We start from the raw sequence: 14,199 nt of genomic DNA, 5'->3' as shown, positions 1-14,199 counted from the left end.
ACGTGAATGATTTCCGACGTCACAATGTCAACCTCAAATGTTAGAGGATGGAAATGTAGATACCTATAATTGGCCTGGGTTTGGTGGATGGGTGATATCCAAGGCCTGGTAGCGGCATGTTGAAGTTCATAGCAGCCTCCATCCGGTCTGGTCGTGGTGGTGGTGCTATTACTCCCGTTTCATACAACCTAACCCGACTGTTCTCTTTAGCCAAATGTCCGCCGAAAAATACAGGGCCGGACAAAGCCTCGATAGGATTGCAGAATGGGATGTTAAGGCGAGAAGGAGACTGGTCATCTTCTTCCGTAGAATGTCCGCCAATCGTTAGCATTAGTAACGCGACCTTCTACCGCGAATATCCCACTCAGGTTTCCCCTAAGAAGGACAATCCTCCCTTATACCCTAACCTGACCTTTTCTCTTAAGTCACACATTCCAGCGAAAGCCGGAGAGCATCCTTCCTTGGACCATTGTGCCGTCATAGGCTCATCAGCCAAGTCGACCTTCCTTGACATTCTTCGCGGTCGGTATATCTGCATCCCACCAACTGCACGCTCATTCCCGTACCTGTTAGCGCTTGGAGCAGCGCGGGCGAAAGGTTCAAGTTCTTCTTCGCATGACGCGGCTCATGCGATCCAGTATGTTGGGTTCAAAGGTGACCAAAAACAAAGTGCTGGGGGTATTCGTGGTACATACATGAGCGCGAGATATGAAAGTAGAAGGGAGGAGACGGATTTCACGCTTCTACAGTATCTGAAGGATCAGATGTCCCTGAACCCACTAGTGCAGGAACTACTAGGCGATGGAAGCATTAACCCTTCGGAAAGTGATGAGCATCTAAATAAGATCATACGAGATTTCCAGTTGCAGGATCTTCTTGATATGCCAGTGGCCAACTTAAGTAATGGGCAAACAAGGCGGGCTAGGATTGCAAGAGCCCTTCTTATGAAGCCAGAAGTTCTTCTTCTGGATGAGCCTTTCAGTGAGTTCTTTACAATTATTTCCCCAGACTGCTACTTGGGAAATCCTATCGGAAACTTTAAGCCAATGCTCATCATTTACAGTGGGCCTGGATCGATCAACTGTCCCGATTTTATCCCACCTGCTCCGTCAGACTACCTTAAGTGGAACTCCCTGTATTGTTCTAGCTTTAAGGCCACAGGATCCAATTCCGGAATGGGTTTCTCAGATAGTCCTCTTGGGGCCGGATAATACCATTGCCCTTCAAGGCCCTCGTGATGAGGTATTCCGCACTCTCGAATTGTGGCAGGCTGTGGCCTCTCGAGGAGGTAAATCTACTCTCGTGAAAGGAAGCGGCGATGATAATTCTGGAATTTCTAGAAGTAGCCTGGCGTGTCCAGGGCGGCTTGAATTGATACCCCGCAACACTGATGAGGAACAAAGTTACCGCCTCCTGTCGCTTTCGCAGCGAAGGGAATATGATAGGTTAGAGCAGCTACGTGAAAGTGGCCAATTTGATGACTTTGCCAACATTCTACATGAAATGGGATTGCTGCATAAACAGGCTGAAAGAGTGGACAAAAAAATAACACCGTTAGGGGAGCCAATCGTGGAGATGGATGGTGTTCATGTCAAATATGGCGATAAAGTGGTATTGGGCGGCTGGACTCAAGCAGCAGACGGTCGCACGACAAAGGAAGGGCTATCCTGGAAGGTTCATCGCGGGCAGCGGTGGGGTGTGTTTGGCTCGAACGGCTCGGGGAAAACGACCCTCATATCCCTCATCACCTCGGACCACCCGCAAACATACTCGCAACCTATCAAACTATTTGGCCGCTCTCGTTTACCCGAACCCGGAAAGCCAGGGATATCAATTTTTAATTTACAGTCTCGCATAGGCCATTCGTCGCCGGAAATCCACGCCTTCTTCCCTCGACACCTTTCCATCCGCTCTTCTATCGTATCAGCCTGGGCGGAGACTTTCCTCTCGAAGCCAAATCTTACCCCGGAACGCGCCATGGATGTAGACTCGGCCTTGCGATTTTTCGAAGCAGATCTTAACCCCGACTTCGCCCCCAGGAGCGATCAAATACAAACAACCACCTCCTGGGCTGATTCCCTCCCCTTCTCTTCCCTCACCCCCGCTCAACAGCGCCTCACTCTCTTCCTACGTGCCCTCATCCACAAACCAGACCTGATAATCCTCGACGAAGCCTTCTCCAGCATGCAGTCCTCCCTACGTGACAAATGTCTCCACTTTCTGGAAGTCGGCGAGCAGCAGCACATGCCCAGCAGCGGCACCAGGAGAACACCTAACTACACGAAAGTGTGGCATTTGCCCCCGCCACCGTCCTCGTCGGGCCCGAAAATATGCCACACCGGCATCGCTGACCACCAAGCCCTGATCGTCATCAGTCATGTCAAAGAGGAGGTGCCCGATATCGTGGGTCAGTGGATGCGCCTGCCGACTCCCGCTAGGACGACGGACGAGCCGGGGTTGGTGATGGATTTTCAGATTGGTCAGTTGGCTGCTCAAGAATCCGTGGCGGTGGATGCGTGGGAGATGATTTGGAACCTTACGGCTGAGGGAAAGGGCGGGTTCGTTGAGGGAGATGAAAGAGAAGTGAGGTGTTGTGCGTGATGTGGTTTAACGTTGGTTTCTGTTGACCTTTTTGATTCATTTCTATGATTTCAATTTTATAGATGTTTTATATCCGCTATGAGTGGGTTAGCGATGGATAGGATATATTTTGTACATGTACATGTACATTACATATAGTAGGTGTAGTTTGATTGCTACAGAACTTAGATTAAATATAGATAATCCATAGATCACATTTAGAACATAACTTTGGCGGCAACTACTGGAATCCTTTTGATAGGTCTACCCTGTGGAGACTAACAAGCTAGACACAATAGACAACAGGACAATATATAGCGGATATCAAAGGAATACGGAATGAAATAGGGGTATGGTGCAGATGTAATATAGGATAAATCCTTAATTCAAAATGGACTCTGCGTCCGTTGAAGAAATGCCAGCTTTCCTCCTCATCTTGTGTTGCTATACCTAAAAACAAGAAAATATCAAAAAGAATTTGGAGCTAAAAAGCGTAGCAAGTGGGTCGTAAAAACTAAAATCATCAAGGAAAATAGTCCCATCCTACCATGAGAAAAGAGGGGAATTGTTTTCAAATAAGGCTGGTAGAACCCCAGTTGATATCCATCTTCAACACTGGCTGACTCAACCAACACCAACTGGTCAAGGAGTCGATGGCCTCTCGCCTACTGTGCTCGGGGCAGTGTTCACGGCTGTGCTGGTGGGTAACCCCTTCCCAACTAAATCCTTAAAATCAACCCCAACCTCCAGTAGCAACGCGGCGTGCTCATGTACTGTCTCCATACATCCTTGCCATACTGAGTTCTCAGGCTCCACACTGCTCAATTGTCGGACAAGAATTGCGTTGAAGCCGTCTAAGTGCTCTTTGGCCCATTTTATGCATGCGCTAGTCATGGGCGCCGGGAAGCACTGCTGGTAGATGGCAATGGTGTTTTTTATCAGTGTGAAATAGACGTAGGATACTTGGAAGATGTACAGTCGTAGGTCGCCTTCGAAAACGCATTGACTGGTTATATAAATTAGTTCCAAGGGCCTTTTTGGGGGGTTTTTGTTTGAGGGAGAGGATAGGAGAGTAGAGGAGGTGTGGGCAAAATACCGTGCGCGCTTTGTGATTACTTCCGTCCTGGTGTGTAAGAAGGCTTCGCGTGCTCTATCGTCGAAGCCTAGGCGGGAAAGCCAGGAAATGTTTGTCTTGGTCGCTGCAAGGAATGAATGAGTGTCCACCAAGGTACGGAGGATGGTCTCCGCCAGTTTTGTGGCACGTTCATCGATCTTTGACAGGATGATATCCTGGGCTGTTACGTTCCCCTTGATACTCTTTGCGAGTTTTCGCAGCTGTTCAACCCGCGACACTGCATTGTCGAAGCGTTGCAGGGCGGCATCAATATCAAGCTCGTCCAATTGACCTTCTACCCATCTCATATTTTGCTGCTTCCCGTCGACATCGATGAGTACATCGAGTTTATCGCGGGACGCGGTCCTACTATCGAAAATTTGAGAGCCTCTTGATAATGATAAGCGGTTGGTTGAAGGGTCGGGAGTCTTAGAACTGGATTCAGTTTCTGTCCGCATGAGCTTCCGTAAATCCTCGAGCGTTTTGCGAAATGTCATTAAGAGATCAACTTTGGCATTGCCCTCCCGTTTGTCGCTTCGATAGGTGAACGACTTCTGGCTATATCGGATATTAATAGCATTTGGAACTCCTCGCTCCTCGACATGTTGGTTCATTCCATTTGCGTCTAGATTAGTAGCGAGGTCTATCATATCGATATCCTGCAACGGCCAGCACTCCTCTGCAACTAATTTTGTGGGGGCAGGGCCCTTCATATTCTGACTATTCGGATCTACTCTTTTCCGTTTCTTCGCAGCCACGAGGAGATGGTCGTTGAGGAGGAAAATATGAACGGGCCGTTTAGGTTTCCACGTTGCAGAATCAAGCTCAACCCATTGGCCGCTTTCAAGTACGATATGGCGACCGGGGATAGCGGGTAAGAATTTCTGAGATCGCTCGACGGTCTTCCACAGTGTTTGGAGCTGAACATTCCACATGCTTTCGAGATTAGCAACGGAGCTACGATTTGGATGCCGTTTGACGGTCGAAGGCTCATCGAAGCCTGTGGCCATGGCACTGGAGCCATTTGTTGCGCTCGCCTGGCCTAGGGCCGTAGTGAGTTCCGACATGAGACCACGAAGCGTGATCATCTCTGCCTTAAGTTTTTCAGCTTCCTTGCTGATCTTGATGAACTGGGTGCGGTTCCTGTAGACATTTTGTTGTAGATCTGTGGAAGTTCTGTTCTTGAGTTTCCGTAGCTGAGCCTGATACGCGCGAATGTCTTCTTCAGAAGCATTTGCCAACAGAGTCGTGACATCTGATTCAAGAGGTTTTAGAGTTTGAAATGATGAACAACAAATATATATATAGAGATATGTGTAGGCACTTTCCAGGGAGACGTACATTTTTCTACTGGCAGACTAGGGTTTTTCAACGCACTAAGCTCAACGCGGAGGGGTTGGCCAGAGGCTTCCGGCCCAATGCCAGCTGCGGATGCTTTCTGCGATCTGAACGCATCGACACCAGATGGCAGACTGGGAACATTCGGGATATCGAAATTGAGTTGCTGGTTGTATCGAGAGGAATATCGCCGCTTGACGAGGTCCGAGGTGGCACCGCTTGGTTGTGTTTTTCGAGGAGGGGAGGAATCTGCAACGCCAGATTTACCAGACGCAGTAGAGGGAATAGAAACAGCAGCGATCGCAGCGGGAGGAGGCCTATTGCTGCTACTTGCGGTCGAGCGAGGGTCGGAGATGGGCTGGGGAGCGCTAATCTGAGGCCTTCTGGATCCCTTGCTCCGGAGAGTCAAACCCCTTCCGTCCATATTTTCGTGTCAGGAATGGCGACAACGGCTGCAATCAGACAGGCTATATGTCAATGCCTGCTATACGCAGGTGTCGCAGTTCTGTATGGCGCAGGTTTTGGCTGTCGAGTCCTTCTGACGAAGTCCTTGCATTTGACTCCTTAATAAGCGGTGGACCAAGCTTGGCTTAGTCATGCACGGCTCAAGCTCCCAAAAAATTTGCCCGATCCAAGATTCAACGCGGATACTATTTACAAGAAAAAGATCAAGAAACAGCAAACCACCGCTCCGGGACCCAGATTGGAACACCTGAGAACGAACAACTCTCTTTGTACTGCTATTTAACTTATCCAGCTACTAGACTGTCAATTCTTGCGAACAATTAGAGGTTGCGACCAGTGCCATTCCAACTTCTTCCTTGTCCCACGCAGCCCTTTCCATCTCGGCCATCCAGTCTAAGCAGACTGGGTATATTTAAAGGAGAACACATACCATTTCGAATTCGAATATGAAGACGACGACTATAGTTGCTGCCTCTGCAGGCACCATTGTGACCGGTCTTCTGGGTACGTGAACTATGCATCTCAGTCTTGTTCCGTTCAAATGATTTTCCTTAGTATAAGCAAGCCACTCATATTTCCCTGCTACAGCATATGCTATCTACTTCGACTACAAGCGACATTCCGACGCTGAATTCCGAAGGAATCTGAAAAGAGACAACCGACGACTAGCCAGGGCAGTCCGCGAAGAATCAGCGGCTCAAGGCGCGCGTCAAATAGCCGAGATTAAACAAGCCGTCGCGGAAGCGAAGGCGGAGGGCTTCCCTACCGACCCTGATGACAAGGAGAGATTCTTCATGGGCCAGATTTCAAGGGGCGAGCAATTAGCTGCGGATGGTATGCCTTTTCTACGTGCTCTAACTAGCCTTTTAAGCCTGTTGCTATTGTTTCTCACTAACGGTATCTTGTTACAATTTAGGATCAAGTAACTTTGAAGCAGCCCTTGCATTCTACAAGGCTCTCAAAGTCTACCCACAACCGAAGGACCTGATCGCCATCTATGACACCACGGTTCCCAAGGACGTACTGGAGATCCTGGCTGAGATGGTGGGCCAGGATACCACACTTCAACTGGGCTCGTTTACAGGTGGAAGCACAGCCGGGAGCAGCAGCGGAGGAGCGGACCAGCACGGGGTAGAATAAAAAGTCGACAAATTTCAACAAACAAATCGATAATCGACAAAAATCAACAAATGGAATAATTGATAACCTTGGATAAACAATTATATGTGCCGAACCAAAACGGTTGTCTCCGTCCTCACCGTGTTTTGTCCTTTGGTCCGCATTTTCCGCATTGATGATGGGCTTTTAATTGGAACTCATGACCTTTTTTCCTTGGTGTTGTTTCTTTTGTCACTCCCCCATGATTCCTCTCTCTCCCCCCTATATATTGTATATTTATTTCCCCTTGAATTGCTCTATTCACCGTACAACTTCCTCCCCACATCAACTTGCTCAGTCAACATGGTACTTTTGCATCTGGCAGCGGTTATTGGAGCGCGAGCTGAGGTGTTCTCCGTTTAATTTATCGGGCGGGGTACCACCACTACTATCCTATCTCTTGCTGGATCGCCATGGTCACGTTTTCTTTTCTTTTCTTTTTTTTCCCTCATTTATCATTTTTTTCGTCTTGCTTCGTTCTCTTCTAGTTCCATCGCTCTCGAACTATGGAAAGGTTGTTTGGATGCATGTACATGTACTTTTATTATGATAGTATCCATTTATTTTTAGACGCATGGATATGAGGAGGGCAAGTCTGTTTTCTTTTATACTGGATGCCCTAATAAAAAAGCATCATTGTACAGGCTTTAGTAGCGTGAAACATTCGCTAATCAGTTTGCTAGGTGATGGAATGGAACCGACCGGCAAGTTTCGATCACGGAACAGTCGACAGTTTTCTTCTACTCCTATTGAACGGTAGGAATTAGCTTAAAAACAAGTCCAACAACAACCCACCATAGGTGTAATCCGGATATGATGAATTGTAAATACTCAGGATGGAGGGCGAAGAACTTAAATAATAATAATAAGAGAAGAGCGGCATCTCACTCTCAACCTGAAACATGTCCTATTGTGATAGCGTCGAAATAAGCCAAGGTCCAAGCCGGGCAGATGATTGATGGGCCAATTGATGGCCATTAGTGGCTGCGTCTGATTTGATCGCTCAAACAGGTGTCTTACCACTTGTACTCCGTCTTCTGTATAATATATAATATTAAAAGGGAGGGACAGGAAGGGGAAGGGGAAGGGGTTGCTTTGTTTGCTTGGGTTGTAACTATTTTATATCGGAGCACAACTTTCTTTCAACCTCATTTTTTCCCGTTTCGTCTCTTTCTCTTCTTCTTCTTCTTTTCAACCTCACTCGCTCTCTATCCCCCCTTTTTTTTCTTTTTTTCTTTTTTTTTTTTTTGATTGGTTTAATTCCCTTACCAAATACCCCTCTACATTGCCCACGACAGCAACAATTGTCGATTTTCCCCTGCTCCCAGCATGACTCTCGTATGTGATTGATTTGATTGAGTGATTGTCATAGAAAATAAAAAACCCGCTTTTCTCCCTATCATCGGCTAACCAAGTTTTCATCCTTGTAGATCCGCGTCTTTACGGCGCTCTTTGCCCTGCTGGCCTCCACTGTCGTTGCTGTCACGCCCATCGAAGTCGAGGGTTCGCAGTTTGTCAACTCCAAATCGAACAAGCGCTTCCAGATCATCGGGGTCGAGTACGTCGCTTGCAATCTATATACCCCGTCAAGTTACCACTATCTACCTCTTCGTGGACAGCCGCTGACGACACTCCCACAGTTACCAGCCAGGCGGGTCCGCTGGTTACGACGAGGAGAGCGGAGAAGATCCCCTCACTGATGCCGATATCTGCTTGCGTGATGCTGCTCTCCTCCAACGGTTGGGTGTATGTTAATATTGGAGTCGCATTTCTCTTCATGCATATAGCTTCACTAACGCAGCACAGGCCAACACTATTCGTATCTACAACCTCAACCCCAAATCCAACCATGATCTTTGCGTCTCCATCTTCAATGCTGCCGGTATCTACTTGATCCTCGATGTCAACTCGCCCATTGCCCACCAGAGCTTGAACCGCGCCGATCCCAGATCCACCTACCACAAGGGATACATGGAACGTGTCTTTGGTATCATCGAGGCTTTCAAGGACTATCCAAACACTCTAGCTTTCTTCGGCGGGAATGAAGTCATCAACGAAGAAGCCGTGAAGGAGGTTCCTGCCTACATTCGGGTAAGTTTGTATAGCTCCCGCCGTTACCACAGTTGCATGCGAAAGTTTATCTGTGCCGTTGTTTTCTCACACTCGCGCGATTTTCCAGGCCGTCCAACGTGATATGAAACAGTACATTGCCAACCATTCTCCTCGTCAAATCCCCGTTGGCTACTCTGCCGCCGATATTCGCGAGATTTTAGAGGACACCTGGGCTTACATGGCCTGTGAGATCGAAGACTCACCTGAATCCCGCTCCGACTTCTTCGGCCTCAACTCCTATTCCTGGTGCGGCAACGCTACGTACACCAGCAGTGGCTATGACAAGCTCGTCGAAAGGTTCTCTGAGACTTCCCTCCCCGTTTTCTTCTCCGAGTATGGCTGCAACGAAGTCCGTCCCCGCATTTTCACCGAGGTCGGCGCTCTCTACGGACCGGAAATGACCAAGGCTTTGGGCGGTGGTCTAGTTTATGAATACTCCCAGGAGAAGAACAACTACGGCCTCGTTGAGTTGAACGACAACAAGACCGCTACCCTCCGCGTCGACTACGGCAACCTGATGGAACAATACAGCCAAATCGACATCACTCTCCTCGAATCCCTCGACCCGGCCGCCACTAGCGCCAAGCCCCCCAAGTGCTCCTCCGGTCTCATCAAGGACACCAAATACTTCGAGGACGACTTCAAAATCCCAGAGGCACCTGAGAGCGTCCCTGAGATGATTAAGAACGGCATCCGCAATCCGACTAAGGGCAAGCTTGTCGAGGTCACAGACACCAAGCCGAAATATGAGGTCTATGACAAGGAAGGCCGTGTGCTGGACGGTCTAGAGATTAAGAAGCTCGAAGATTTTCAGTCCAACCTTCCCGGTGAGAATACCTCTGGTGTGCCCGGTGCCTCGACAAATAACAAGAAGGCTGCTGCCAACACCGTGTCCAGCTCTAATGCTCTCTCCCTCGCCGCTGTTCTGGCTGGGTTGACTCTGCTGATGGTGTAGAGAAACTCAGAATGTATCTGTTAAAGTTCTCTCTTACTATTTCCCACGCGATTTCCAGCTGCTATATTAGTTAATTCAGCGCATCTTTCTTTGAAAAACTTTACTCTTCTCATCGCGTATACCCGCAATTTATTTCTTTCCTTGTATTATCTTGTTGAACCCCCGGTACGGTGGTTGTGATTGGCGAAATGGATTGTTTCAAGGTAGAACAAACCGCCCCCAAAAAACCAATCACGTCATGTTTAACCCCTCCTATTGCACAACGTACCCTGAAATGTTTTCTTTGGGCGCCTGTGTCAGTATGAGATATCAATTTTAATCTCTTATCACCGCCACCTCCTCCTCGTGAGATATAGCCCGCATCGCAGTTAGCGCCCCCGTCGTTTGCTCTCGTCTGTGGAATATGGGCTGACGTTCCCCTGTAAACCCCTCGTGGCGAAACATAAATACAGATCAAATGAACGCAAGGATGTTCTCACAGATTAATGTTTCACTGTTTGTTTGATGTTGCCACTGCCTCGCACTTACCCCCTGAACTTGCAATACATAGAGCAGAGATCAATAACGCCTGTCCTGCAGCTTAGGAGGTTGGAAGATACAGACGAGATTTGAGCCAATAGAGAGGAAGTGAAAAGTGTAATTCAGCTACAAGAAAGTGAGGTTTCTAAGATTATTGAATCAGAAAACAAGCGTAGCGTTTTCTTTGGTATCGAATGAAAGAGAAAAACATAAAAGCCAAGGAATCAGCTGGGATACAATATCACAAAACAACAAACACAGCACACAACTCGAATGGACAAAACTTAAACAAGAAACACAAATCTAACCACGACCGCACTCTACTAAGCTGCTTTTCCCTTCCCCTTCCGAATGCTAAGTAAAGACGCTCCACCAAGCGCCGGATACTCATCCCCATCCTCCATACCCCCTGTAGGAGGTTTAACATCCTCTGCTCTCCGGCTCACTTCCTCCACCAGACTAATTTGTAACGCATATTCCAGGTCATCGATTTCTTGCTTCATATTGCGTTCTACACCATTCGACAAACTCCCTCTGGATACGTCTTCCAACTTGAACGGACGGTCTGTTGCCGATGAAGATGAAGACCCGTCTAGAAGGCTAAGGCGGATGGCTTCCGCGATATCTGGATCTAACTCCTCGGTAACAGTGTCGAGAGTCGAGGACGAGCAGGTTGTAGATGCTAACTCGTGTGTAATAGAAATATCGTTGGGGGATATAGTTTCGCTCGAAGAACTACCTCCAGCACTACTTTCACTACCCCGTCTTTTGCGTTCGTCACTTGTATACGATTCCTCGCTTAGCATCTGCGCGTAGGCAAATAGTTCCTCTTCGCTAGCATCAGGCCCAAGAAGATCTATTCCGAACCGACCGCTTAGAAGTTCTCTTTCCTTTTGATCAGCTTTCTTTTGTCGCTCTAGTTCGTATCTTTCGTTCTCAATATAGTCCTGCAGTGCACCTCGGCCACTGTTACTGAATCGCTGGGTACCTGGAGAGCTATTACATACTCGGTGAGAACGACGTAGTCGACGCTTGTTGTTTTTGTATTGGTCGGCTGCGGATGAACTATACGACCAGTACCGAAGATGACTACCAAGGGATACAATGCCTCTTAGTACTGTTGGATCAGGGTCTAGGCAAATAGCACCAGCTGCAATATAGTTGTGCCCTACCCCTGCGGCGGAAGTCTCTGCTTGCAGCAGACGACGGCGAGCTCTCGTTGAGCAGCGAGAGTGTAGCGTTCGAATAGGCTGCGTGGACGATGCGAGTGGGTCCCATGCCTGAACTAGTCCATCACTTCCACCATGAACGAGGTAGAGAGAAGTCAAGGCGACACAGGACACCTGTGGGGAATCTGTGTGAATAATTCGAAGCGGCGAGACCTTATTTGTGATATCCGGCGTCTGAGAAGCGGCTGCTCTTATATCCCAAACATAAACTGAGCCTGCGGCGGTACCAACGGCCATGTAAGCAGCCCGTTTTCCCGGAATATCCGCGGGGGACGATAGATTTTGGCTCATCGAAGATAAGGGAGAAGACAATTGAGAGGATGTGGTGGATCCTCCACTCATTCCAATTAATGGGTCTTCCCATGTAGTCAACTGTGCAAACGTCGACGCGTCTAAAGCGCTGGCAGTGATTCGAGGCGGCTTTTGTTCTTCGAAAACAAAATCAGATACTCGCCATTCAATCGCAAGGGAAGAGTCCGTTTCTGCTTGCCGCTCGGAACTTAGGGAGGGCGGAGTGGTCGACGATGCTGAGCCGGAGCCAAGGGTGCCCCTGAAAATCGACCGGCTTGCAGTCGCTAATATTGAAGGGTAGGCCTCGTCAGAAGACTGAGGAATAGGAACATGCACCTTCTGCCGCATGAATCTTCGGATCGAGCTAGTCTGGTGCTCGCCGAAGCCGCAGTTAAAGACGATAACGGACTCTCCGGCGTTATGATAATTGTCCCCAGCGAAATCAACCTCCAACTTTCGTCTCATGTCCCAACCATCACAGACATTTCTAAAATGTTTTGGTTTAAAAGCAAGAAATTTCTCTATCTCTACGGTTTCCGCAGAAATCTGGTCTTTGGTAAGGCCCATAGAGTTTGACGAGGACCTTGGACTGTAGCTCCCATCCACCAAAAGTCTATTAAAAGGGTCAGGTCGAGCAACCCGCCGAGTGGCTTCTATAAGTTCCCAGCGCACGGTTCTTCCAGTCTCCCAAGCAACCCTGTCGAGCTCCTCAACGCTTGGTTTGGGTGTCAACTCCACTTGATGAGGAATATCTGTCAGGTAGAACACTTCACCTACTGAGTTCAAAACGACAGCCCAAACGCGTTGGTGCGAGCGACGTTTAGCAGAGTAATTTTCGTCGACCCTAATCGCAATTATAGGAATCCCTGGACACAGGGCCCATTTTGCGGTTACCTGGCCACGTTCAAAGCGTTGGTCGTATGAAGGGTTAGGTCCCAATGCATATGCAGTAAGTATGCCCAAGGATGAGCCGCAGAGAATACCACATAGACCATTCGTCATCTTGAGTATCTGAGGAGATTTGGCTATCCAGACAGAACAGATTGCAGTTCCGATGCTGCTTATGCTAGGGATACCAAGATGAGGCCGAGAGGTGGTGTCCGCCCCAGGCAAAAAACGACCATGCTTTTCACTCGAGGACAAATAATAGGTTCTCCCTTGAGGACAAGCTTCTCCATAAACCATGCCGTAGGGCTGGCTCACATCCATAACATTGGGCATACCCACCATATTGCCCGGACCTAGACCCCATTCAGCCTCACCGGGGAAAATATCGGAAAAATGTTTAAACATCTGTGGGAAGGAGAGACCCCAAGTGCCGGTGCCAGTTTTGCCAGAGGTAGGGTCGCTCATCGAAGCAACTCCCTGTTCGGCAGCGCCATGAATAAACAGAGGTGGTTTGTTGCCCAATGGCGAACCAAAAGTTCCGTCAATATGAGTAATTGGGTAGACACACATCGAGCTGTATGTGACCACAGCCCTTGCAGTATGCGCAGATTGATGTCTGGTGGAGCCGCGCGGCGAAGGGGGCTCGGGTTCTGCAGGCTTACCCCGGGACAGTGCCCGTAGCAGTCTGGTTCGCAGAATGTATTCATTTCGCCAGGATGCCAGTGCCGTCAATCTGGAAAAGGTACGCCTCTGCGCAAGGATAAGTTCGTAGTCTTCTGTATGCGTGTCTTCCCTCAGGCTTGCGGGACCCCGAAAATAGCGAGAAAATGCGATTCTCCAGGCATGAGGAGTGGTCACGAGGCTATAAAAGCGGCGACTAACAAGGCTCATTGATGAGAGCGACGAAGGGGGCAAGTGAGACAGGATATGTGTCAAAACCTCTGTATATAAATAAATTAGCATCACGCAATGTTAGTTTCACACATTGTTTCAGTGTATTATGTGTACCATTAGGGAAGTCCTCGAGTGGTTGGTGAGAGAGTCTATTGACATTTGAAGCGGCGATTTCGAACCCGGAATCCTTAGCTTCCTTTGGGGAAGGAGTTAAAGAGTTTTCATTGTTACTGATGCGATCCACAGGGAACGTGGTGTTCAGTACAGGGTCAAGTGGTGATGGAGGTGGTGAGACCTCATCAGCCGCGTTTACAGAGCATTCGCGCACTCCATCCCTACTATTCTCCGGAGAGAAATAGCACGGAAGGTGCTCATCATGCTGCTGCTGGAGTCCATGTTGGGTAGAAGTGATCGGGTAGGGGGAAAACCGTGTATCGCGAGTTTCTGGATGAGAAGCTTGGGAGGGCTCTGGGTGCATAAAAAGTTGGAAAGGGAAAAGGAGAAAGTGAAGGACTGAGCCAGAGAGATTCCGGGTCAGTCTAGAGCAATGCGCGCGAGGAAATAGACCTTGATGGTGTGCTTAAATGCTGCTGCTAATCAGGCTTGATGTTTGAAGTTGAAGGGATGGAATATCAAGGGGAAAAAAGAGCGATCGG

At 48.6% G+C, this 14,199-nt stretch overlaps 5 protein-coding genes across 5 annotated transcripts; 3 read left to right on the top strand and 2 right to left on the bottom strand.

Moving 5' to 3' along the window:
- Window positions 1–27: 27 nt before the first annotated feature.
- On the top strand, window positions 28–3,084 carry BDBG_01629 (ABC transporter). Its single transcript, XM_002628675.2, has 2 exons — window positions 28–981; window positions 1,064–3,084. The coding sequence occupies exons 1-2, from the start codon at window positions 117–119 to the stop codon at window positions 2,599–2,601; spliced, it is 2,403 nt and encodes an 800-aa protein (XP_002628721.1). The 5' UTR covers window positions 28–116; the 3' UTR covers window positions 2,602–3,084.
- Window positions 2,414–5,563, bottom strand: BDBG_01628 (exocyst complex component exo84). The gene is made up of 3 exons (XM_002628674.2): window positions 5,036–5,563; window positions 3,677–4,949; window positions 2,414–3,586 (listed from the first exon to the last, which is right to left on the bottom strand). Exons 1-3 carry the CDS (start codon window positions 5,454–5,456, stop codon window positions 3,223–3,225), a joined length of 2,058 nt encoding a protein of 685 aa, XP_002628720.1. The 5' UTR covers window positions 5,457–5,563; the 3' UTR covers window positions 2,414–3,222.
- A 122-nt stretch (window positions 5,564–5,685) lies between these two features.
- Window positions 5,686–7,602, top strand: BDBG_01627 (mitochondrial import receptor subunit Tom20). The gene is made up of 3 exons (XM_002628673.2): window positions 5,686–6,001; window positions 6,086–6,331; window positions 6,414–7,602. The coding sequence occupies exons 1-3, from the start codon at window positions 5,944–5,946 to the stop codon at window positions 6,635–6,637; spliced, it is 528 nt and encodes a 175-aa protein (XP_002628719.1). The 5' UTR covers window positions 5,686–5,943; the 3' UTR covers window positions 6,638–7,602.
- A 212-nt stretch (window positions 7,603–7,814) lies between these two features.
- Window positions 7,815–10,635, top strand: BDBG_01626 (beta glucanosyltransferase Gel2p). Its single transcript, XM_002628672.2, has 5 exons — window positions 7,815–7,993; window positions 8,086–8,213; window positions 8,296–8,401; window positions 8,462–8,746; window positions 8,835–10,635. The coding sequence occupies exons 1-5, from the start codon at window positions 7,985–7,987 to the stop codon at window positions 9,720–9,722; spliced, it is 1,416 nt and encodes a 471-aa protein (XP_002628718.1). The 5' UTR covers window positions 7,815–7,984; the 3' UTR covers window positions 9,723–10,635.
- Window positions 7,924–14,167, bottom strand: BDBG_01625 (F-box and WD domain-containing protein). The gene is made up of 2 exons (XM_002628671.2): window positions 13,658–14,167; window positions 7,924–13,590 (listed from the first exon to the last, which is right to left on the bottom strand). Exons 1-2 carry the CDS (start codon window positions 14,019–14,021, stop codon window positions 10,565–10,567), a joined length of 3,390 nt encoding a protein of 1,129 aa, XP_002628717.1. The 5' UTR covers window positions 14,022–14,167; the 3' UTR covers window positions 7,924–10,564.
- Between the last annotated feature and the right edge of the window lie 32 nt (window positions 14,168–14,199).

Source organism: Blastomyces gilchristii (assembly GCF_000003855.2).
Source record: "Blastomyces gilchristii SLH14081 genomic scaffold supercont1.2, whole genome shotgun sequence".
Classification (NCBI taxonomy): domain Eukaryota; kingdom Fungi; phylum Ascomycota; class Eurotiomycetes; order Onygenales; family Ajellomycetaceae; genus Blastomyces; species Blastomyces gilchristii.
This window is presented reverse-complemented; position numbering and strand designations above follow the sequence as displayed.

Coding starts and splice junctions, on each gene's coding strand:
- BDBG_01629 (XM_002628675.2), top strand. CDS start 117: ATGTTGAAGTTCATAGCAGCCTCCATCCGGTCTGGTCGTGGTGGTGGT. Junction 982..1,063: donor TCTTCTGGATGAGCCTTTCA/GTGAGTTCTTTA, acceptor CATCATTTACAG/TGGGCCTGGATCGATCAACT.
- BDBG_01628 (XM_002628674.2), bottom strand. CDS start 5,456: ATGGACGGAAGGGGTTTGACTCTCCGGAGCAAGGGATCCAGAAGGCCT. Junction 4,950..5,035: donor TAGTCTGCCAGTAGAAAAAT/GTACGTCTCCCT, acceptor CTCTTGAATCAG/ATGTCACGACTCTGTTGGCA. Junction 3,587..3,676: donor GTAATCACAAAGCGCGCACG/GTATTTTGCCCA, acceptor TTATATAACCAG/TCAATGCGTTTTCGAAGGCG.
- BDBG_01627 (XM_002628673.2), top strand. CDS start 5,944: ATGAAGACGACGACTATAGTTGCTGCCTCTGCAGGCACCATTGTGACC. Junction 6,002..6,085: donor CATTGTGACCGGTCTTCTGG/GTACGTGAACTA, acceptor TCCCTGCTACAG/CATATGCTATCTACTTCGAC. Junction 6,332..6,413: donor CGAGCAATTAGCTGCGGATG/GTATGCCTTTTC, acceptor GTTACAATTTAG/GATCAAGTAACTTTGAAGCA.
- BDBG_01626 (XM_002628672.2), top strand. Junction 8,214..8,295: donor TTCCAGATCATCGGGGTCGA/GTACGTCGCTTG, acceptor ACACTCCCACAG/TTACCAGCCAGGCGGGTCCG. Junction 8,402..8,461: donor CTCTCCTCCAACGGTTGGGT/GTATGTTAATAT, acceptor AACGCAGCACAG/GCCAACACTATTCGTATCTA.
- BDBG_01625 (XM_002628671.2), bottom strand. CDS start 14,021: ATGCACCCAGAGCCCTCCCAAGCTTCTCATCCAGAAACTCGCGATACA. Junction 13,591..13,657: donor ACTCGAGGACTTCCCTAATG/GTACACATAATA, acceptor ATTTATATACAG/AGGTTTTGACACATATCCTG.